The sequence below is a fragment of the Jaculus jaculus genome, chromosome 15 (assembly GCF_020740685.1).
Source record: "Jaculus jaculus isolate mJacJac1 chromosome 15, mJacJac1.mat.Y.cur, whole genome shotgun sequence".
NCBI lineage: Eukaryota > Metazoa > Chordata > Mammalia > Rodentia > Dipodidae > Jaculus > Jaculus jaculus.
Window position 1 is genome coordinate 10,393,710 of NC_059116.1, and position 23,993 is coordinate 10,417,702.

The 23,993-nt window shown below is 38.8% G+C and overlaps 1 protein-coding gene across 3 annotated transcripts in view; it reads left to right on the forward strand.

Moving 5' to 3' along the window:
- Cdh7 (cadherin 7) overlaps positions 1 to 23,709 on the forward strand; it is a 142,767-nt gene extending 119,058 nt beyond the window's left edge. For all 3 annotated transcript variants that reach the window (XM_045135331.1, XM_004654809.2, XM_045135332.1), the window contains exons 9-12: positions 1,637 to 1,758; positions 2,766 to 2,883; positions 6,741 to 6,992; positions 23,153 to 23,709. In XM_045135331.1, the coding sequence (XP_044991266.1) occupies positions 1,637 to 1,758; positions 2,766 to 2,883; positions 6,741 to 6,992; positions 23,153 to 23,646 (986 nt within the window). In that variant the 3' untranslated portion in view covers positions 23,647 to 23,709. The remainder of the gene's footprint in view (positions 1 to 1,636; positions 1,759 to 2,765; positions 2,884 to 6,740; positions 6,993 to 23,152) is intronic.
- The last annotated feature ends 284 nt before the right edge of the window (positions 23,710 to 23,993 follow it).

The window sequence follows — 23,993 nt, forward strand, 5'->3', positions numbered from 1 at the left end:
CACTACTCAATTTGTTAACGTTTTCAATGTTAATGGAAAGGTAACCTATAAGACATGGGATTGAATTGCTGTCTGAATATTTGTTATTTTCTGTGCCAACATTGCACATATTTTGTTTATCTCCATGGGGTGTTGGGGAAATAGCTTTTCAATAATTAGTGAACTGATTTTGACCAAAACAGCAAGACATGATCATTCTGACATTGAATTTATTTTAGCCTGTGATAAAACACCATTTAAAAGAATGCCTATGATCGCCATGAGTTCCAGGCCACCCTGAGACTACATAGTTAATTCCAGGTCATCCTGGACCAAAGTGAGACACTACCTCAAAAAAAAAAAGACCCAGTGAATCCTTAATGTCTTGCCTTTCTTTCCCGGGGATCTGTGGTGCAATTAGGCAGTCACCATCTTGGTGGGAAGACAAAGGTCTAATTATAGCCATATATTCCTATTACACATATACTACCATATTAATATATAATGCATGTATAACAGTATTTACATTTATACACACACCAATCAGTACTATGAAATCAAAAATTTGCATTTATAATTTACTATTGATGGTCTCAATATATATGTGTGTGTGTGTGTGTGTGTGTGTGTGTGTGTGTGTGTATAAATAAAATATATATGTGTGTGTGTAAATAAATAAAAATTACATAATATATATACATATATATAAACAAATTAAATATATATACACACACACACACACACACACACACATATATATATATATATATATATATGTATAATTTTTATTTATTTACCTGCATGTATTTGTTTGTAGGGGGAGGAAGTATGCCAGGGTGTCTCTTAACACTGCAAATGAATACCAGAATTATGCATCACATTTTTTAAAAAAAATTTATTTATTTATTTATTTGAGAGCGACAGACACAGAGAGAAAGACAGATAGAGGGAGAGATAGAGAATGGGCGTGCCAGGGTTTCTAGCCTCTGCAAACGAACTCCAGACGCGTGTGCCCCCTTGTGCATCTGGCTAACGTGGGACATGGGGAATCAAGCCTCGAACCGGGGTCCTTAGGCTTCACAGGCAAGCGCTTAACCGCTAAGCCATCTCTCCAGCCCAATGCATCACATTTTATTTTAGGCTTTACATTGGTGCTGAGAATTGAACCAGGGCCAACAGGCTTTGCAAGCAAGCACCTTTAACTGATGAGCTATTTCCCCAGCTCTTAAATACCTTTTGTATCAAAGAATAGACACCTACATATACATATGTACACAGATACTTATAGGCCTGTATGTGTAAAATACATATAGATCTATCAGGTTTACATTTAGGTGTACCCTATAAGGTATATAAACACAATATATTACATGTACACATATATGCACCTTATACAGGTACATGTATGCAAGTATGCACAAAATATGCATATGTAAATCAATTCATATATCTGCATCAGATATCTATAGTTCTGTTTAAGTGATACAGTTTTATGATTCCAGTTTTCATTAGAGACTTGTACTTTAGAAATTGAAACATTTGTATTTGAGGTTTAGTGTTTTTCTTTGCCTTGTTTTTCATGTTTCTTGAGTAAAATAGCAGCAGGAGGACAGCTGTTCTGCCAACATGAATTACAAAGCATTTTCTTATCTACTAGAGAATCCGTCCCAGGTAGGAAGAGGCTATGTGGCCATCGCTATACTTGACGTTAACGACAACGCCCCAGAATTCGCTATGGATTATGAAACTACGGTCTGTGAGAACGCGCAGCCGGGCCAGGTGAGTCTTTCAAGCTGCTTGCCCCTTGCCGCAGTGACGCTGAAACCTCTTAGCTTTAAGATGATCAGTAATCAGCTCGTGTCAGCACAGCTAACACTTTGATGTGTCCCACAAAGTAATATTAAAAGAACTTTCAAGTTCGTGTTTAATTGGGTGTTGCAGTCAGGTTCGCATTGCTGGCAGAAATCACACGACCGAGAGCAGCTTGTGGGGAAGAAAAGGTTTATTTTGGCTTTCAGAGTGGAGGGGAGGAAGCTCCATGATGGCAGGGGAAAATGATGGCATGAACAGAGGGTGGATATCAACTTCTGGCCAACAAAAAGTGGACAATAGCAACAGGAGAGTGTGCCAAACACTGGCAAGGGGTCACTGGCAATAACACCGATAAGCCCACCCTCAAAAATACACTGCCTTCAGGAGGTGTTAATTCCAAAATCTCCATCCCTGAGAACCTAGCATTCAGAACACCTCAGTTTATGAGGGAACACCTGAATCAAACCACCACACTGGGTGATGAAAATTTCTTAGGAAGAGACTGTAGACATTGAAATAAACAAAAAATAAAAACCATGCCCTGTTAAGTGTTTAAAGGCTTAGCTACCTGTAAGGAAAATATAGCATGTTAAGCCTGACTGGTCTCTTTCCCACATTACATAGCACAGTTTGTGGGCCTTGAAGGTCTAAGAATTAAGTGTGGAGCAAACTCGGCCTGCCTTGTTCATCCATACACTCGGTGTCTTGCGATGCTTACTGGGGTGTCTAATCAATTGGTACAGCTTGTTTGGAGGTTCACAAAAATCCATTCAAACAGACACTTTGGAAAGACATAATTTGTTTTCTGGAGCCCGTTTTAAAGATTAAGTTCACCATGGCAGGTCTGTTCTGTTCCCTAAGCACATTCAGAGAGATGACATTTATGATATGGCGTAAAATCACTCGGTCTGGCCTCAGAACTCTTAGTCGAGTACACCAGCATGCCTTTCTGAGTTGATATTCTGCATTCCTAGGTGATCCAGAAAATCAGTGCTGTGGATAAAGACGAGCCCTCCAATGGACATCAGTTCTACTTCAGCTTGACACCGGACACGACCACCAGCCACAACTTTTCACTGAAGGACAACAAAGGTAACATATTTGGGGTCAACACTTAAAGGCTCTCAAAGCAAGTCCTGTTTCTCTCTCCAGAGTTCTGATTAAGGATTTCTTTCCTTTTTATTTATTTATTTTTTCTTTTAAACAGCAAGGAGATTAATTAAAAGGCAATGAACCCCTCAGAGTATTTTTTTTTTTCCTGCATGGATTTGCTGTCTTAAAGGAGAAGCTGCCATTTAAATGATTTTAGGCCTAAAGCCAAGTGGGAAATGTTAGATTTGGGTCTCTTACCCTTTCTTTTATACACTTGCTTCTTCATTTGTGAACCAAGTTCTTTATCCAAATGATCTGATGTGTTGAAGGGTACTTAAGTGCCTCAATAAAGTCTGTGCTATGTAGACAACACTTGAGACCTTCAGAAATAGCTACTGCACATGTCAAACTAAAGGAACTTTCCCTTAAGGCTTTCAATGACGGTATTAGTTGCTCATTTATTTTTACAAGAAAATGGATGTAACCTATAAAAATAAAAATATATCCAAAAGGTTAAAAATAAAAAGAATGGCAAAAGAACACCTTATCATTCCGAACTTAATTTCCCTTCTCTTTATTTAAGTACCCCGAAGAATGCCATAACTATTATAGAAGCATTTTACAAATATCAGTAAGTAGATAAGCTTTGCTTCATAATGAATATTGACAATAATGAGGATTTTTCAAGGAAGAATTAGTATATTCCCTTGAATTGTGTGTGTGTGTGTGTGTGTGTGTATGTGTGTGACATCTTTTGAGTCAATCTTTAGCAAAGAAAAAAAAAAAGTAAAAATGGATTTGCTAGCCAAATCCAGGATTATCTGAAAAGGCATGCTTTCAGAAAATGTTTTATGAGAACTTTTGCCTGAGGCCACAACTTTCTTTAGTGTAAAAAATGCAATCTTGGCCTCAAAAATTCAATCTAAAAGTAATACTTTTTCATGATCCCATTTTGCACCTGAGGAGAAGGCTTTGTTGTCCCTTTAGTAATATAAAGGACGAAGGCATTGTCTCAGACTTAATCAGAGCTGGAAGGGACCTCTGCCAGTTCTCGGGCTCATGCCGTCTGGATAGGGGCATCCTGTAACATTTCTAAGACGACTCTGACGATGACCCCAGTCATCATCCAGTAGTGGCGGGATTGCGCGGTGGGTGCAAGCCTGGAGGAAGGTGGCATTAATGAGGAGAAGATAATTTCTTTTTCTGTTGTGTGTGTGTGTGTGTGTGTGCACGCGCACACACACACACTTGTACGCACCCTTGTGTCACCCCATACAGTCACCTTGGTTGGGGATTTGCCTGCCTCAGGTGGCCCCAAAAGAACTTTGGGACCCCTCTCAGTCACTTTTCTGCCTAGTGGTGTTTCTGAGCTGCGCTCTTCTTTGACTGATTCTGTAGCTTGCAGAGCTCCACAGATGCCCTGTTCCTAGGTGGGACGAGAGCTATTTGTGCACGTGGCATGCCCGGCCTTTTGACACTGGAGGTGGAGATTTGAACTAGGACGACCTCCAGCCTGCCAAGGTCCTCCCGCTTGTACAGAAAGCACACTTAACTGCTGAGCTATCTTTCCAGCCCAGATTCATTCATTCATGCTTTTTTTTTTTATTATTACACTTTCAATGTGTTAGTTTGCATGTTTGTTTGTGGTCTGTGGCTATGCATGGTTGGTGTGTACTATAGCATGTGAATGGAGGTTAGAACACAGCCTCTGGGTGCGGGTCCTTCTGTTCTTCACATTGACACAGAGTCTCGCTTACCACTTGCTGCTAGGAGTGCCAGGTTAATGAGACTTCCGATTTTGTGATTGTCATGATTCTACTTCCCATCGCCATAGGTAACTTCTGGGATTGCCGACATGTGGGCTACTTGTATTTGCTTATACATGTGTTCTGCGGGCATAAACAGTTTCAGCCACTGAGCCATTTCCCCAGCCCCAAGAAAATGATATTTTACATGATCTTCCCCATTAGGGAGCAAATTGAGAGCATCTTTAGGTGGCTTATTTCTTCCTGAACAATATGGGCTCTCTTCTCATGTATTGGGTATCTTGGCTTATGCTTTTCCGTGTGTGTGTGTGTGTGTGTGTGTGTGTGTGTGTGTGTGTGTACTCACGCATATGCAATATATACATGTATGTGTGGGTATATATATATCTGTTAGACTATAAATTGACAACTTTGCAAATCTGTTTCTATCCAATTGTATGTACCTATAATATGCAGATTATTGTTGTGAGGCAAGCCATTACCTTATGCATTATTGTTAAGCATATAAGGACATACTCAATATTCCTCAATGACCCATGCTTAAGATTTCAACAGCCACATTCTTCAAATTAATGGTTTGAAAGGAAAGACATTAAAGACACTTTAGGTTGTTTTAAGCAAATTTAAAATGAAAGATTTGTCTATATACAAGCCTACAAGATGGGATCTGATATTTTTATTCCTATCTTACCTATGATTTCAGTTAATACCTTTTCGACAGTGGAGTATGGTCTTGTTGTTTTGGGTTGCTGGAGAATAATGTAAGCTTGTGTTTTTTTTTCATGATAATGTTGTTAATTGTTTGAAGATAAAATTGGATAGATAAGTTTTTGGCCATTTGGATGAGGGCATATGTACATTCACACACATAAACCCTGAATGACAGTATGAACATGATTTTCTATCATTTCCTTTATATTTTAATTTGTTATGGTAAATTCTAAGAATTTGATAAGTTATTTAATAAGTAAATTAAGACAAAATTTCTGGAGAAGTAGGTGGCTGATAAAAATATACTTCTGAACAAATTCTATGTCTAGTTTATGAAAACCACCGCTACATAAACTTATTCATTACTTTTACAATCTTTTGATTTGAATGAGAATATCGACCATAAATTGTGACCTGTTCTATCATTAGAAAAATGTTTATATGCATGCCGTTTGAGAAGGTGTGAGTAATGCTATTTAATGACTTCACTAACCGTACTTCTGAATATCCCTGCACCACAAGACTCTACACAGTGTTGGTCTATGTTTATGATGATAGTTTCTGCAAGGTTGTTTCACCTAATGATGGTCTAGTCATTTTGGTTTGTACAAGCATTCAAAGAAGTTCAAATAACAATAAAATGTGGTGTCATTTGCTCAAAACATTTGCCCTCACTCAGTGACCATTGATCACTTGCTCAGCTTAAATAAAAACGTGTTATCTTACTGCACTTTGTTCTACATTAACTCGCAACTCACTGAAGAATGAATGGACTAAAAATATATCTGATGGTACCACAGAAATATTTTGTTAATTTTTAACCATCCTTTACGTACATAAAATTGTTTGAAATTTTAGACAAATGAAAATATATGCCATTTTTACGAAGCTGTTGTTAACAAAGTAAATTATATTTAACATACTCATGCCTAGTTTTATTTCATAACTTTTTTGTCAGTGTAAAATAACACAAGTACTTTAAACTGTATTACCTTGGGAAAAGGTCTGTACAAAGGAACTCAATGAAACTTGATTAGAGTTATGCGTCCATAGTTTTGCTAATTGGAGGGTCATATTGAACAGAATGGCTTCAAATCCCCTCAGACTTCTTTTTTTTTTTTATTATTTATTTGAGAACGACAGACAGGGAGAGAAAGACAGATAGAGGGAGAGAGAGAGAATGGGCGCGCCAGGGCTTCCAGCCTCTGCAAACAAACTCCAGACGCGCGCGCGCCCCCTTGTGCATCTGGCTAACGTGGGACCTGGGGAAGCGAGCCTCGAACCGGGCTCCTTAGGCTTCACAGGCAAGCGCTTAACCGCTGAGCCATGTCTCCAGCCCCCACCAGACTTCTTGTAATGCATTTGTCCTTTGCCGTCTAGATAACACAGCCTCCATCCTCACCAGGAGACACGGCTTCCGGAGACAAGAGCAATCCGTTTACTACCTGCCGGTTTTCATTGTGGACAGTGGCTCTCCTTCGCTGAGCAGCACCAACACCCTGACCATCCGCGTGTGTGAGTGCGACGCCGACGGCGCAGCCCAGACCTGCAACGCCGAGGCCTACGTGCTGCCCGCCGGCCTGAGCACCGGGGCGCTGGTCGCCATCCTGGCCTGCGTGCTCACGCTCTTGGGTGAGTGCGCGCTCAGCGCTGCGGCCACGCGGCCCGTGCGCTCCGCGGCTTCTCTGTCTTCCCGGCTCTCTCCAAGGGTCTTTGCGAACGCGTCGGTTTTCTACCGGATGGTGATACGCTCACTAAGGAGCACCACTTGGATTCTATGCACATGTGCAACACAAAAGATAATATCAATTTCATTTTCATAAGACACTGAGTATAGAGGGTGGCTGCTTAGAACTGACATTTTTAAATATTTTGTCTTAAAATTCATTCAATATTCTTTCTTTTAGGAACCTCCACAGAAAGACTTCAATTTCCCATGTTGTTTTAATAATATACTTTTTTTTTTTTTTTTTTTTTTTAGAAATTGCTACTCTATAGACAACTTTTACAGAACATGTGCGTGGCAGATTTCCTAAATCATTTCCAATGTTTTAAAGTGTGCAATTTCAGCATTACCAACCTTATAACTTCCTGAGTTTTAAAAACATAATTAACTGTCCAATTCCACAATTAGCGTTATTTGTTTAAACTAGATGTGTATGTAACTTGTATCAGGATTACAACTTGCATCAGGATTACAACTGCATCCTTTCCAAAATTGGGAGATATCCAACATGGCCATTGAATAATGGGCTTATTCTCAACTGGCTTTTTCTTTCACAGTGCCGCTTTACATACAAGGACAGTGTGACAGTGACATTTAGTATCACACTTGTGATTATGTTATGTGTTTCCTTGGCATTTAATGGAATTAGTAAATCAATTTATAGCCTATTTTTATAACAGCGTCTTTCAGAGTGGAATTCAGCATGACATGGTATTTAGGATAGATTTGTAGATTTGTGTGATATATATATACACAAAGAAGGAGCTGGGTCATCATGTTTCAACAACATGCAGGAATGAAATCCCTTGAGTGAGTCAGCTCTCAACACTCCCTAGTCTTGAAGTCATCAACCCCAGGCTTCACCCCTTCCAATTTGCTCCTCCAGCAAGGCTCCACTTCCCAAAGCCAACAACCAGACAGACCCCAAGTACACAGCTTAAACTCAAACATTTGAGGCTGTGGCAGACACTTTATATTCAGACCACCACAAACTAGTCTCATAACGTTGTTGTGAGAATTAAATAAGATACTTCATGTGAAGAGCAATGTGCTTAACATGTAATGAACATTCAGTTTATTTAAGTGTTATTGGTGAAGCAGAAATCTTCATTCTGTTAACCAAGGTGCAACTTTGTTGCTAATACAAAGTAAACAGCCTCATAAATAGAAGTTATGGTCTTCAGTAAACTCAGCTCAACAAATAAAAATGGAAGAGAACAATTAAACTGTTCTTTCCACAGAACTTTACACAGGTGTCACAAACTTTCAGAAGTTCATTAGAAATGATAAGTATTTTCTGGCTAAAGTCTGATTAAAATGGAAGGTATCAAAGTGTATTTGGAAAAAAAAAATGGAGCCATTGCAAACAAATGTTTATTATCCTACTAGGTTCCAAAACATAATAATAAAAACGTGAACTGAATATTTACTTTCTAATAGAGGATAACTTGCATAAGATAATTTAAAAATTCCCTTTTTATGTAAAGTAATAGTCTTCAGCCTAAAGATGTGAATAAAAGAAAATAATGAGATTTAGGTGATGCATAATTTTGTTTTAAGTTAAGCAGTTTATCACAAACAAAATACATTTTAAAGAGCTTAAGGGAAAATAAAAGCATGACTGATCTCTCCCAAGTTAATTGCCACCAATAATAAGTTGACTTCTGAGTTTTAAAAGGCCGTCTTTCTGATGACACATTTCACATTTTATAAATACTATTGCATACGATGTTGACTTATTTTCAGTCAAGTTTGCTTGAAGCTTTTAGGTTATTCAGAGTTATCACGTGGTTCTTGAAATTAGCTGTAGTAGAATTTTGTTGAAACTCATTTTTCTGGTGCGTGCGCGCGTGCATGTGTGTGTGTGTGTGTGTGTGTGTGTATGTGTGTGTGTAGTATGCATGATATGTGTATGCACAAGCCTGTGCATATGCATGTGCCACTTGCACTAATGTGTGGAGGCCTGAGTAAGATGTGTTGTCATCCTCTATTGCTCTTCCATAGTTATTCCTTGAGACTAAGTCTCTCATTGAACCTGGAGCTATTGTTTTTTGTCAGTGAAGCTGACCAGTGATCCAAGAGATTCTCCTACTTCCATTCCCCTCTTGTAACTGGGCTTGTGGACACCTTTGGTCAGTCCCAGCTTTTCGTGTGGGTTCTAGAGATTGAACTCAACCTCCTCATGCTTACACAGCGATAACTTTTACTTGCTGAGCCACCTTCTTAAGCCCAAGACTTTATTCTTTGTGTAATGTATGACCATGTTGGTGATTTTGTGAGTGCTCATGCATGTGTCTGTATGTGTGTGCATGCTACAGACATTTTGTCTAAATTGTTTGACAGTACGACTGTTCTCCCTGCTGAATTCAAATATGTCACTTCACTATTAATGAGATAGCAAGTGCAATTTCCATTTCTAAAGATCAAGATTTGATGTATTACATTTCACTCTTGTTTTTAAAGTCTATAAAACCATAAATTGAGATGGACCTTTGCTGCTCTGACACAGTTTTGAAATGGGAGCTTCAGTGTGGAGATTTCATTTCTATAATGACCCTGAACAATAGCCAATGACATCAAATGCCAGCTCTTAGTTCTGAACTGTAATCTTTTCAAATTTTGCTTCCCAGGTTTATGGTAGCAAATAGCCAGAACATTTGTCCTCTTTTCTTTCTGTTTTTACTAATATAGACTGGCTTTTGTTTTACCCTATAGGTGTTTAAGCCAATGGAGTTTAGTACTCACAGGGTTGCTGATAGAGAAGGTCCCCTAGCAGGCACTTGATGGCACATACACAAACGTGTCATTCTTTTTATTTATTTATTTATTTTTATGTTTTTTTTTTATTGACAGAATCCATAATAGTAAACAATATCCCATGGTAATTCCCTCCCTCCCCCCACTTTCCCCTTTGAAATGCCACTCTCCATAATATCCCCTCCCTCCAGTCTCTCTTTTGTTTTCAAACATGTCATTCTTTGTAACAACATGAAGTGTGAAGTCTTGTCTTAGACTGTAGGTACCAGGATTTGTAACTCATAGCTCTCCTAAATTTTTAATAAATGTTGCTGGAAATAAAATGAAGGTGTAGAATTGAGGTTAGTAAGGAGACGCTAGTTGAGCTAAAACATAAAACATTACTGAACTTATTTGGCCTCTTGTTACTGTGGCTGCTTATGATTTCGTTCACCTGGACAATGTTTTCCTGGTTCTGCAAGTGCTGAAGAGGTGACTTGTTGTGGCTGTGGGTTAGGGAAGGCCCTGGTTTGTAGAAGACTCATTCCTGGATTTTTCCTATCTAAAAGTGGGCAAACTGCTCCTAGGAGCAGAGCCTGGGAAGGGGGAGAGCTAACCTTTGGTACTCCCAACCTAGGAGTGGGCTAGTTGCCTCTAGTAGTGGCGTGAGGGGGCAAAAGAAGAGAAATGTAATCCCTTAGTAAATCTTCTTCATCTACTGTGGATTCTTCTGTCTACAGGAACACACCTACAATTTGTACTGAACAGCCAAAGACCAGTAGTGCGTGAACAAAAGGCACTATGTATGAACAAAGGGTAACAAGGTTTTGACTTTCAAAATCTTTAATCCTTTGTTAAAGAAAGGGGTTTAGAAGTATGACTGACAACACTTTACTGATCCAAATACATACAGTCTGATCACCAATGCAATCACATTAAGCCAGCCTATTGTTGTCAACAGACCTGGGTGCCCATAGTTACTGACCTTATTGTCTTCTTTGCTATGGTCAGTGCTTCTTATGCAAGAATGATTAGAGCCAATCAAGTTACTGTGGAAGTTGGGCAAAGAGCATGGTTTAAGATCACTCAGCATCTCTAAACATTGCTTGTCCACATTGATCATCTGTGCTGTTCAGGCCAAAGGTTCACCAAGGCAGAGGAAACCTAGTCACATTGCTTCAAGTGGGTGTGTTACATGGATGATTAACTTTCCAGCAGGATACAAGTAAGGGATTTAATATCTCAAAGCAACAATCTCAGAAAAGTTGTGTGTAAGGCCCATAAGTAATATTCCCACAGATTTTACCACAGTTTATTCTCATATTTTATTCTTATCGTTCATTTCCACCATTCTTCCCCACAGAGAGTGAGGCTGATATGAAGTGTATGTACTCAGTTCCTGAGGAAAATAATGGCAATAGAAAAATATGAAAAAGGAGTGATTCTTATCATAACTGTAGCAACATAATTCACCTCATGTGATATTCCTAGAGGTATTGGGTTGGCTCTAGTTAGCTAATTCACGCTGACAAATGTGTTCTTCTTAAAATGAACATGAAATAGAATGAAAGAGGAATGGAATCTATTACATAAGCTCCTACCATGAGATTGGCATTAGCTTAAGAGTTTTACAGGCATTTTCTAAATTACTTCTTGTGAAGTTCTTAGGCAGTACACACACACACACACACACACACACACACACACACACACATATATATATATACAGTTTTCTATAAGAAAAATAAAGCTTTTAGGAAGTTTGCACAAACTTACAGGATAAATGGCTGAACAAATCAGGGCCCAAATATAGGCAGCTTTGCTATTTAAAGCTCTTGAAAACTTATTTTCCTATATGTGTTTTGTAGTATGAAAAATCCATATGCCATTGGGAAACATCTAATAGACTCAAGCTTCAGAATCCTTGACACTGTTATGTCCAACTTGGTTCCCATAGTGATTTTTCACATCTTTAACTGTCTCTGAGTGTCTAATTCATAGTATCCTCCAATTACCTCTGACCTTGAAAAAACACTTGAAGTTGTGCATGTTAAATTTAGGATACATTTCACTGCAATCAAAATAAAGCACACAACTTATATTTGTGCATGAAGCATTCATTGCTCTTGAACACTCAGCTTGGTCCAAGTGACACTGTTCTGTCGCATCAAAGTACTTAGGGATTATTGGCTTGGGCAAAAAAGAGTCTCACTTCTATTGTGATGAACTTCTCCCAGTCTTGAGACATGTAAATAGATATCAAATGAATGCACCTAGTTTATAAGTCCGGTTCAGATCATCTTACTGGAGATCTCAATCTGTGTAGATCATGTTCTGTTGGGTATCTGAAATTAGAAATCTCAATAGAAATAACAGACCCTGAATAGTCTTCCTATATCCCCACCTCTTTTTTTTTTTCTTTTCTTATATTTAGTCTCTACTCATGTTTGAGTCAGCTTTTTCACTATTCCAACTTACATATCTATCCAGGCATTCATTTTAATTTGCCAGCTATTTTGTACGTTCGTTTTATTTTCTATTGATGCTGTACCTGAGTGTGTCAGGGGTCCGTCTTTCTTTGATTGAAGAATTGCAGCCTCCCTATTCTCCATCAGATCAAATCCATCAGTACTGCAGAGTACAGTTAGTGGAGACAAATGTGGTTGTGACACCTTCCAGATTAAAGTGGTACGGCCCGAGCCTACTGACCTAACCCACAGACAGTCGGAGAGCAAACTGCCTGCGCACCAGGTCGACTTCTTCCCTCTTCTGAGTCAGCGTCAGCGTACGTTGACCACAAAGCATGTGTTGAATTCATTCTGGCTCACCCTACTTACAGTCTGAGATGCTTTAACCCGCTTTAGCCCTGCTGTCTGCAATACCTCTCTTCGGAATCCACAAGTATCTCACTCAGTTATGTACTCCAGTCTCATTTTCTTGGCTTATGAACACAGGTCAGGTGTTCCCAGGAGCTCCACAATACTTAGGGCATGGAAGACATCCATCGTCCACCTTAGCCAAGAACACATCCAGAAAGTCTTGACCGAAGGCTTTTCTTACTTGTGCCCTTGTCTGACTCCTTAGTGCACTCGGGCTTTTAAACGATGGGGACTAGACATTGTCATTATTTGTATGGTCACGCAAGCGTGTGTACATGAGGAGGGCATTTGTCTGTATGTTTGTGGGTGCACATAGGAGTGCTGTGTGAGCGCAGGTGCGTGCGCAGGTGTATGCAGACTAGAGGCTGGTGTCAGGTGTCACAGTAGATTGCTGTCTCCCCTATTTTCCGAGAAAGTCATTAATTCAGAACTCACCAGTTGAATTGGGTTAGATCAGCTAGCCAGGGCTAGACAGCAAGTGCCAGAAATCTTCTTGTCTCTGCACTGGAAATAACTTGTGCAGGCTGCCAAACGCTCATTTTACATGTGTGCTGTGTTTCAAATTCAGATCTTCATCCTTGTACACCCAGAACTACCCACTGAGCAGTATCTTACCCCAGCTAGACATTACTTTATCATTATGTTTATCACCTCATAAGTTTCTTTTGTGATAGACAGAAGGCATTCCATATGGCCTGCTGAATGAACCTATATAATTTGAATGTACCCAGCAAAACAAATGAATGTTTGATTTTATTTTTACCATCATGCATAGGATTAATCTCTATTGGATTATGACTTTTTCCCCCTTAAAGTTCTATATTTTAAGGATATTTTGTGAGATTCGGTTTGTCTCTAAAGTTTTTGAAAACCATATAAAGCATGGATTAGAAGTATTCAAGCTAAATATTTTAGTTGACAAAGGACGAAATGTCTGCTTGAGAAAAATAGTCAGAATGGTAAGAGTAGAGATAAACAATGAAAATATTTAGGTAGAGAAGTGAGAAATACTTTAAAATATTATATTTGATTTGTAGTGTGTCTCCATTGCTCACTTGGACCATAGCGCCTGCAAGTGTTTATTTGTTTGCTGTTTGAAGATAAGTGTGCAGTGGGTTCAGCAGTTTCGGTTAGACTGTTGGCATTTTGTTTCACGTAATCTGCATGCATGGGAGTTGACAGCCCACAGACCAAGAACAAGAGAACAAAGTGTTTGTTCATTCTTCATAGCTAGTCTTAGATGCCACTTCGGACAGAATGTATTTTCTGACCACCAGCAGTACCCCTGTGTTCTTCATAGAATTTCATGTTTTTTTTTTTTAAACTAAATATTTTCTTTCTTTGCTTGAAATTCTCCAGAAGCACCAGGTATGTGTAGTTAAACCCCACATGTTTATCATTGTCTGAAGAGCCAGGTGTTGCCTGTCCTCTGCCATCTCCTTGCCACACGAAGACGTCACTCACTCGGAAGGAAGATCTGCATAACCTTCTCCCAGTTCTTTTCCATCTGACCACCAGCTCTCTTAAACATCTTCCTGCTCCCTTTCAGATTTACATAGCATTTTGTTTTTGTTCGGTTATTGTTGTTTGTTTGTTTGTTCTTTTTTTTTTTTCTGTTTGGGGAACATGTTCTCACCACTATGATTCTTTTAGGCAAACTTCACATGTACTGGTCTCTACAATAAAATGTCTTCAGTACCTCTCAACTTACATGTAGATATGCCTTTACATGCTAAGGTATTAAGTGAGATTATTTTTATCAACCTATTTCTGTCTCTCCTTGTCTTCTGCCTTGTGCACACTTATGCTGTCTCTTACATAGAATATACTTAAAGCCTAGCATAAGGCTTGTAGGATACAAAGTATTTTATATATCCATGAATATCATTTATTACACTCAGTATTTCATAAGCATCCCTATGTATTCAAGACCTGTAAGAAATATTCAGTATATTTATGATTCATTACACTAGCATTCAGTAGATTCAAACATTGTATAAGATAAATTAACTACCACTTAAGGAATTATCCTATTTATATGTGTTTGGCAAAGTCTACAATTCTTTTTGTGTACCAGTCATCTGGCCTTAAAAACAAAACAGGGGTTGAATTGTATAAGACTATATTCCATAAGTTAGTAAGATATGAATTGCAATTTATTAAGAGCAGATATAGCTGGAGAGATTGCTCAATGATTATAGGCACTTGCTTGCAAAGCCCGAAGGACTGAGCTTGATTTTTCAGAACCCATGTCAAGCCAGGTGCACAAAGTGACACATGCATCTAGAGTTCCTTTTGCAGTGGCAAGAGGCTCTGTCACACTTATTCTCTTTCTCTCTCTGACACACACACTCACACATACACACACAGTTTATCTTTGTGCTCTCAAATAAAACAATATAAGTATTTTAAAAATTGGATAATATTATATGTTCAAACACCTTCTAAATGTAAACTCATCTTAGTTCTTTATAACATTATTAAGAAATGCATTCCTATAAGGGAACAACTCTCTATTTTGGAGAAGAGAAAATATGAAATAAATGAAATGGATTCAACTCTCCTTAAAGCAAGAAGTGTTGACGGATATGGGTGAAAGCCACATGTGCAGAAAATAGTATGAATAAAAAGAACAAGTAGTAACAAAATGTTACAGGTTGTAACTGCAATTTTGGAAATTTTACTATATTCTTATATGTTAATATAGTTTCACTAAAAATAAATATGCGGTCAGTTTTGAATATATTTGAATAGCATGTGGATGCCCAGGGCGATGGGTAAGAGACTTAGCTGTCAGAGGGCACAGTGGGCAATAGAGTCATTCATGTACGAATCATGAGATCTAAAAGGGGGAAAAACAAGGGTACAATTTGTGCAAGCTTCCCCACCAGTGTTTCTTTGATTCTAGGAATCAGATAAATTGTGGTTGGATAAAAGAGAATAAAATCATTTTTCTTCTTCTTCTTCTTCTTCTTCTTCTTCTTCTTCTTCTTCTTCTTCTTCTTTCTTCTTTCTTCTTTCTTCTTTCTTCTTTCTTCCTTCTTCCTTCTTCCTTCTTCCTTCTTCCTTCTTCCTTCTTCCTTCTTCCTTCCTCCTCCTCCTCCTCCTCCTCCTCCTCCTCCTCCTCCTCCTCCTCTCTCCCTCTCTCCCTCTCCCTCTCTCTCTCTCTTTGTAAGTTGACTACATGAAGACCTATCATATGTACTCATGAGTACAATAAGTCTGGCTAGTTGATGTTTCCTGGATGAAGTTATGTGTCAAGCAGAATAAATGTGTCATGTGTTCAAAGAACAAAAAACATACATCAGGTGGGGAAAAACATAACTGACACTGGTCACATTATTCAATTACAAGTGGCACAGAAAAATCCAGATTTCTCTGGTTTAAGAGCAGTGAGGTTCTACACAAGTTGCCTTATGGAGTAGGCAAGTATTTAGATAAAAAATAGAAAATTTAGGGCTGGAGACTTGGCTTAGCAATTAAGCGCTTGCCTGTGAAGCCTAAGGACCCTGGTTCGAGGCTCGACTCCCCAGGACCTACGTTAGCCAGATGCACAAGGGGGTACACATGTCTGGATTTCATTTGCAGTGGCTGGAGGCCCTGGAGTGCCCATTATCATCTCTCTCTCTCTCTCTCTCTCTCTCTCTCTCTCTCTCTCTCTCTCTCTCTCTCTCTCACTATCTGCCTCTTTCTCTCTATGCCTGTCACTCTCAAATAAATAAATAAAAATAAACCAAAAAAATTTAAAGAAATAGAAAATTTACTATGAGTATAGATGAAGATAATTTTTTTTTGTTGGAAAGTGTCAAGGAACTGTTTCAAGTTAATGGCCTCTGGCCTGTTTTAATGAGGATGCGGAGCTCTGCAGGAACTGAGGATTGAGAACCAGGGGCAAGTTTGAGATCAATCCTGATCAATCCGCCCAATCAGAATCCAGCGAAATTCCAATTAAATGGAAGATGAGTGGAAAATTAGTAAATTTAATTTGTTCCCAACAAAGGAAATATGACTAATTTTTTTAGTATGCTATATATGAGTAGTTAAGTAGAAGACAGGATTTTTAAAAAAGGAAGCTGTTGAGAGATACTTGCACATTGGCAAAGATAATTATTTTTAAGAAAGTATTGGTGCACTGGACAGATGACTTAGCAGATGAGATACTTACCTGAGAAGCCTAAGAACCTAGATTCAATTCCAGATGCATGTGGCGGCTCATACATCTGGAACCAGAGACCCTGGAAGGCCTATTCTCATTTTCTCTCTCTCTCTCTCTCTCTCTCTCATAAATAAATAAATAAAACATGTAAAAATATAAAAAATAAAATGAGAAAGTATTAAACTCAGATATTGTAGCGATTTTCACTGAGACTATTGTAAAGTACATTTTATTACAAAAGTAATTAACTATCTCCCACCCCAACATCTAATTTGAAAACAAAAATTTAGGTAAGACTAATGAAATTAATTTTTCAAGTTTTTAATATATATATTAATAATTTTTAAAATTTTAACTTTATTTATTTATTTGAGAGAGCAAGAGAGAAAGAGGATGGAGAGAGAAAGAGAGAGAGAGAATGGACACACCAGGTCTTCCAGCCACTGCAAATTAACTCCAGATACATGCTCTACCTTGTGCATCTGGCTTACATGGGTCCTGGGGAATCAAACTAGGTCCTTTGGTTTTGCAGGCTAATGCCTTAGCTGCTAAGCCACCTATTCAGTGCCATTGTCCAGTGTTTTTGAATATTATTTTTTGATCATCATTCCCAAAGAACACACATACAACTTAAAATTTTTAAGCATTTTAGCAAAAGTAAAGTGAATTCAGTGTTAGTGGTATATTTTAATAAACTATAGCCAATCAATTATAATTTCATATAGTAATAGAATCACTGATACAGTATTTTCATCTACAAAATAAATCTCTTAAACATTTTATTTATTACTAGATTTCCTCTCATTTCAGAACAACAATTCAAATGCTTTATCACCACACTGTTTAGTAGTTAGTGAAAATTTGTTAAATTTTCTGTCTATTAAGAATCTGTGATTATTTACTGAGAACTGAGAAGCATTTTCAATGAAGTCTGACTCATTCTTCTAGGTGTGGTTCAAATGCTAATACTCTATGAACTTTCTGTGTCTTCTACAGAAATAATCAATTGTTCCATGTATTATTTTCAATCATATTTTATATTACTATGTATATTCACACATTACTTTTGGTCAACTGATTCCAAATATAGAAAGCACTGAACTTAGTGGAAAGAGCTATCATCAGTACATTAGCAGCCAGAATGCAGTATTAATTTATTAAGCAAATATTTAATGACTGTATATGGCTATTTATACTTACAATAAGTCTGTAGAAAAATAAATGCTTGCATTAAAATGCTCATAGTTTTAGTACATTAAGTTAAATTAATATTTTGTAACAAGTATAGCCATACTTATGTGATGAATTCAGTTTATTACATTATAATGAGAGACATGAATATAAAATCTTCTGATTTCAATTTGGAAATGTTTTACAGAATTTTATAATAGAAATGATTTGGTACTTTGAACATTCATAAGAATTGGGAGCTTAACAAAGCACCAGACTATGTGGCTTGTGCTCTCAACTCATTACTTCTCTTTTTCAATTTCTTATTTTTTCCTGTCTATCCCATTACTACATTGGCCTTTCTCATACTAACTTCTCTGTTCTGCACCATATCCATTTGGTTTCTTATAAAGAATTTTTATGAAGCCTTACTTTCTGTCATCATTGCCTTCATTTTGAGGATACCCCATGAAGACATTCAAATTCAACAATACTATCAATCTTTAATAGTGTTTATTAAAGCATGTGTCTTAAAGCATACAGGCATCTTGGTTTTTGAATGAATGGTACCTTCTTGGATTCTCCTCATTGCCTTTAGATTTTGCTTCACTATTATTTTCAGCAATTAGGAGCACTAGCTGCTTAAACAATGAGGGCCTCTTGGGAAGGAAATTGACAAATTGTACTCCCCAGATCCCACTTAGAAAACTGGGTCTGGCAATGCATGTCTGCAAACTCCAGTTTTTTGGAGATGTGCGAGGAGGGAACAGATCCAAGCAATTCCTGAGTCTTATTGAGTAAGACAAACAGCAGCCTGAGACCATGTCCTAAGAAAATAAATACACAAATGACCAATAAGTATGCCCAGTGTGCTCTTGACCTTGCACACATGTGCCTGGGGTGTAGGGACATCTGCTCGCACACGTACACACACCACACATGACGCATGCTTACTCTACACCCCCAAACACCAAAGTTCTAAGACTTCATAGCATTGCCGAGGCTTTGAAAGTGAATCAAAATCGCATGTGATCCGTCTCTACCTGGTACACTTAATATCACTGAATACAGACAGTTTTCATGGAAAGCATTTGATGAAACACATTCTGTTTGGGAGGAATGTTAGTCTATGCCATCTTTTCATGCACATGTCTGTTAAGAAAGTCAGAGAATTATTATCAAGGTCAAATTATATGCTTGTATGCAGTGAATTCACTACCTCTTCCATGTTTCTGTCTCCCTTTGAGCCTTTAAGGGACACATGCCTAGCCACACAACTGATATACTTTCCACTTTGAATTTATCTTAAATTATCTTTGCTTATCTTTAGGTGGATTTATGATTTTCTTTGTTCTTATTCCATCTCCATGGAAGTTTGAATCAATGTTCTTGACATGACAGATGGAAGCTATATTGTGCAACTACGGCTGTCTGGACTCCGGCCATCTCTGCCTGTGTTGACGTCAGATCTCTTCCTCTCCTCATCTGACATTGACGCTGTGAACTGTTATCATATACATCCAGGCTCAGTTAGGTTACTTGCCCCAGCTGGACTTTATCAAAAGTATTTTTGACACGGGCTGGAGAGATGGCTTAGTGGTTAAGTGCTTGCCTGTGAAGCCTAAGGACCCTGGTTCAAGGCTTGATTCCCCAGGACCCATGTTAGCCAGATGCACAAGGGGATGCACATGTCTAGAGTTCGTTTGCAGTGGCTGGAAGCCCTGGCGTACCCATTCTCTCTCCCTCTCTCTCTCTCTCTCTCTTTCTCTCTCTCCCTCTTTCTCTGTCTGTCACTCTCAAATAAATAAAACTAAATCAAAAAAATATTTTTGACACCAAAGATGAAGCTCTTTCTGCTGTATTCTGGCAGGGCATTTGAAAACCCACGTGGCTGGGTCAGGAGATGCAGCAGGAATGTAGGACATTTGCCTAGCAGTACAAAGCCCTGCGTTCAAAATCTGCTATGACCAAACAAACCAAAAAGCAAAGTCTCCACTGCTTTGTAGTGGTAGAATTTCTCATTTCTGAAAACAAGCAAACAGTGGGACTGGGGAAATAAATGGTTTAGCGGTTACAGTATTTGCCTGTGGAGCCTAAGGACCCTGGGTTCGATTACTCAGGAGCCACGTAAGCCAGATGCACAAGAGGCCCATGTGTCTGAAGTTGGTATGCAGTGGCTAGATGCCCTAGTGTGCTCATTCTCTCTTTCTCTCTCATAAGTAAATAAATATTAAAAAAAATAACCAACCAAACAGATGTATTCAGTAGGATATAAACTCATGATTTCGTCTGAGATCACCAAGCTATGATTGTGATAACTTTTGAACTACATAGGTGAGCTTTATCTTTTCCTCCTGGGGGCAGATGAGAATGGAGTAAAGAAGAACAAACATGCAAACAGGATACAGATATCATATAAAATCAGACATGTACAGAAGAGACAGAATTATATATTCTAATTACTAAATTGTGGGTTTTCCGTGAACTGTGAAGTTTGTGGGAAAAGTGTTATTTTTGAAGGGGGGGGGTTGAGGTGGGGTTTTTTTCTAGTCCAGGCTGACCTGGAATTCACTATGGAGTCTCAGGGTGGCCTTGAACTCACAACGATCCTCCTACCTCTGCCTCCTGAGTGCTGGGATTAAAGGTGTGTGCCACCTCTCCCAGCTGGGAAATGTATTTTTTGGCAGTGCCAAATAAAGGAAAATGCCAAAATAAGATTAAATTTATAAGCATTTTCACAAGTATTTCCAATGATCTCTGATGAAAATTTTGTGAGTCATGTTCATATACATGGCGGAAAAATATGTAGCAGACCAATACTTTAGAAAATCTTTTAATTTTTTATTTGAGAAAGCGAGAGGTAAGTGGAGTTGGGGAGGGGTAGAATGGGCACACCAGAGCCTCCAGCCACTGAAAGCAAACTCCAGACACATGCACCACCTTGTGCATCTGGCTTATGTGGGTCTTAAGGAGATCCTTTGGCTTTGCAGGAAAACACCTTAACCTTAAGCCATCTTTCCAACCCGAAAATCTTTAATTTTTACTGAAGTTAATCAAGTCATTTTATTTAAAATTAGATATGTATTTACTTTTCCACTTTAAGAAATAAACTGAGATGGAAGTTTTCATAAGTCTCCTTTTTTGTGTTATCAAAAGTATTCCTAACAGCAAAGTACAAATTCTATCAGACATTTAAATGTCCATATTTTTTTTTAATTTTTTTAAATTTTTATTTATTTATTTGAGAGTGACAGACACAGAGAGAAAGACAGATAGAGGGAGAGAGAAAGAGAATGGGCGTGCCAGGGCTTCCAGCCTCTGCAAACGAACTCCAGACACGTGCGCCCCCTTTGTGCATCTGGCTAACGTGGGACTTGGGGAACCGAGCCTCGAACCAGGGTCCTTAGGCTTCACAGGCAAGTGCTTAACCGCTAAGCCATCTCTCCAGCCCTAAATGTCCATATTCTTAGCCCACTATTCCCCTATTTTGCTGTACCATGGATAATATGCAGACCTTTGTGTGTGAAAGACAAATATAAATATATGACAAGAGTCATTATAATTGTACAAAATGTTGAGAATTTTGGAATATTTTACCAACTCAAACATTAACTTACATTTAACAACCAGATCATTACTACACAACTCTTACTGTTTTCATAGCCTCACTATTAAACTCAAGCATAATAAAAGGAGAAATTTACCACTAAAATACCCTCACTCCTCCCCAAGCTGCTTTCCAAATATTTGCTGAGAGTCATATACCTGAAATAATAAACTACTTAATGTCTATTTTGAGCAGTTAGGCTTTCCAAAACAGAAAAACATAAACAAACAAACAAACAAAAAATAACACCTTAGGCTGATAAAATAAAAGGAAAATGTACCTTGGTTTTACACAAATAATTCAATGTATTTTTAATTTTTTTGAATTTCATATTTCAAACACAGCCTTTTACCCAATTGTCATTGTGTCCATGAAACATGATATGTTCACAATTCAGGAAGCCTCTTCCTGTTAGTATAGTCTTATTAAACATTGAATGGCCTTAGTCTGTTTATTGACACACCCTGTTTACTTTGCTTTTCTCCTATGGTTTCCACTGTAGCTATGTGCTTCAACATTCTAGGTGGGTTTTTTTTGTTGTTGGCCTTCATGTGGTTTGTTTCTTAAATCAGTCTTTAGCTGATGCTGAAAGTTTCACAATGTGCATTCTGTCTCCAAGTAGCAGGCAGAAAGACCAAATTCAGGCTTTCATGCATAAAAGTGGGACACAATTTATTATAGAAGCTTTTAATCTTCAAATGTGGCCTGACATGCTGGATTTTATTAAACAGCCAAGTTTCATAGACAGGAACCAGAAATTCCTTCAAAGAACCAGACCAAATACTGTAATCCATTTCCTTTTGAAATTGCAGTGGTTAAATTAGACACGAAACATTTATGAATGCCATTTTAATGCCTTTCCCGCAATTAAGGAGTTCAAAAAGATTCCTTTGTGAAGTGTGGCTTTGAAATTATTATATTTATCCTGAACTGGCCCTTCAATTTGTTCTATGAGATATTTTGACAGCTAGAACAAGACACCAATCCTGAACAGGTGTAGAAAAGAGTTTCTTGATGTATAAAAGCATTAAATTTTAAAGCTTTTTTTTTTTTTTTTTTTGGCAATGTTAGTACATCTACTGCTGTGAATTCTCACCAAAACAGGAGTGGTATTCTGAATTAGGTGCCCCCCCCCCATTAAACTATTACGTTCTAAATATTTGCTCCCCAGCTGATGGGAATTTAGGAAATGCAGCCTTGCTGGAGGAGCCGCGTTGCTGGGGGGCAGGCTCAGGGGTGGCATTACCCAGCTCCCCCTTGTTAAGTGCTGAGCTCATTCTTGTGCTGCTTCTTACCCCCTTGCTGTGGCAGGGGTGATGTCCAGCCCCTGCTCATGCCATGCTTTCCCCTGCCCTCACGAAGCTTGCCCTCGAGATTGCAAGCCGACATAGAGACCTCCCCATCAGCTGCTCTTCGTGAGCCTCCCTGTTCCCCGCCCAGCAGCGGGAGAAGTGGGTTTGGACCATGGGGGTTAGCCTGGGGGTGCTAACTTCTCCCCGTGGCTGTGCTCTCTTTCAGTGCTGGTCCTCCTCATCGTCACGATGCGCAGACGGAAGAAGGAGCCCCTCATATTGGACGAGGAGAGAGACATCAGAGAGAACATCGTCAGGTACGACGACGAGGGCGGGGGCGAGGAGGACACCGAGGCCTTCGACATGGCTGCGCTGAGGAACCTCAACGTCATCCGAGACGCCAAGACCCGCAGGGACGTGACGCCAGAGATGCAGTTCCTAAGTCGGCCGACGTTTAAAAGCATCCCGGACAACGTCATCTTCAGGGAGTTCATCTGGGAGAGGCTGAAAGAAGCCGACGTGGACCCCGGAGCCCCGCCCTACGACTCCTTGCAGACGTATGCCTTTGAAGGCAACGGCTCAGTTGCGGATTCGCTCAGTTCTCTAGATTCCATCAGCTCAAACTCTGATCAGAATTACGACTATCTAAGTGAGTGGGGGCCCCGCTTTAAAAGACTGGCAGACATGTACGGCAATGGCCAGGAGAGCTTGCACTCATAGCCCTGGACCCTTAGTTCACAATGTACTGAAGAAAATGGAACAGAAGAAAGGAAAGAGTGAAAAGACAAGGAAAGGAAGGGGAGGAAAGGGAAAGAAGGAAGGAAAAGGAAAGGAAAAAAAGAAAAGAAAGAAGAGATGAGAAAAGAAAAAGAAAGGAAAAGAAAAGAAAAGAAAGAAGAGGAAAAAAAAATAAAAGAAGAAAAGAAAAAGGACACAAACACCATGACATATCAAAAGCAAGAACACCAGTTGCTGGAGAAAAGGATTGTAAATATTCCCCACTTTTAACTGTTTAGGTCTCTGCCCTGGGGCAGATTACCTGCGTTAGACTTATCCAAGGAACTTCA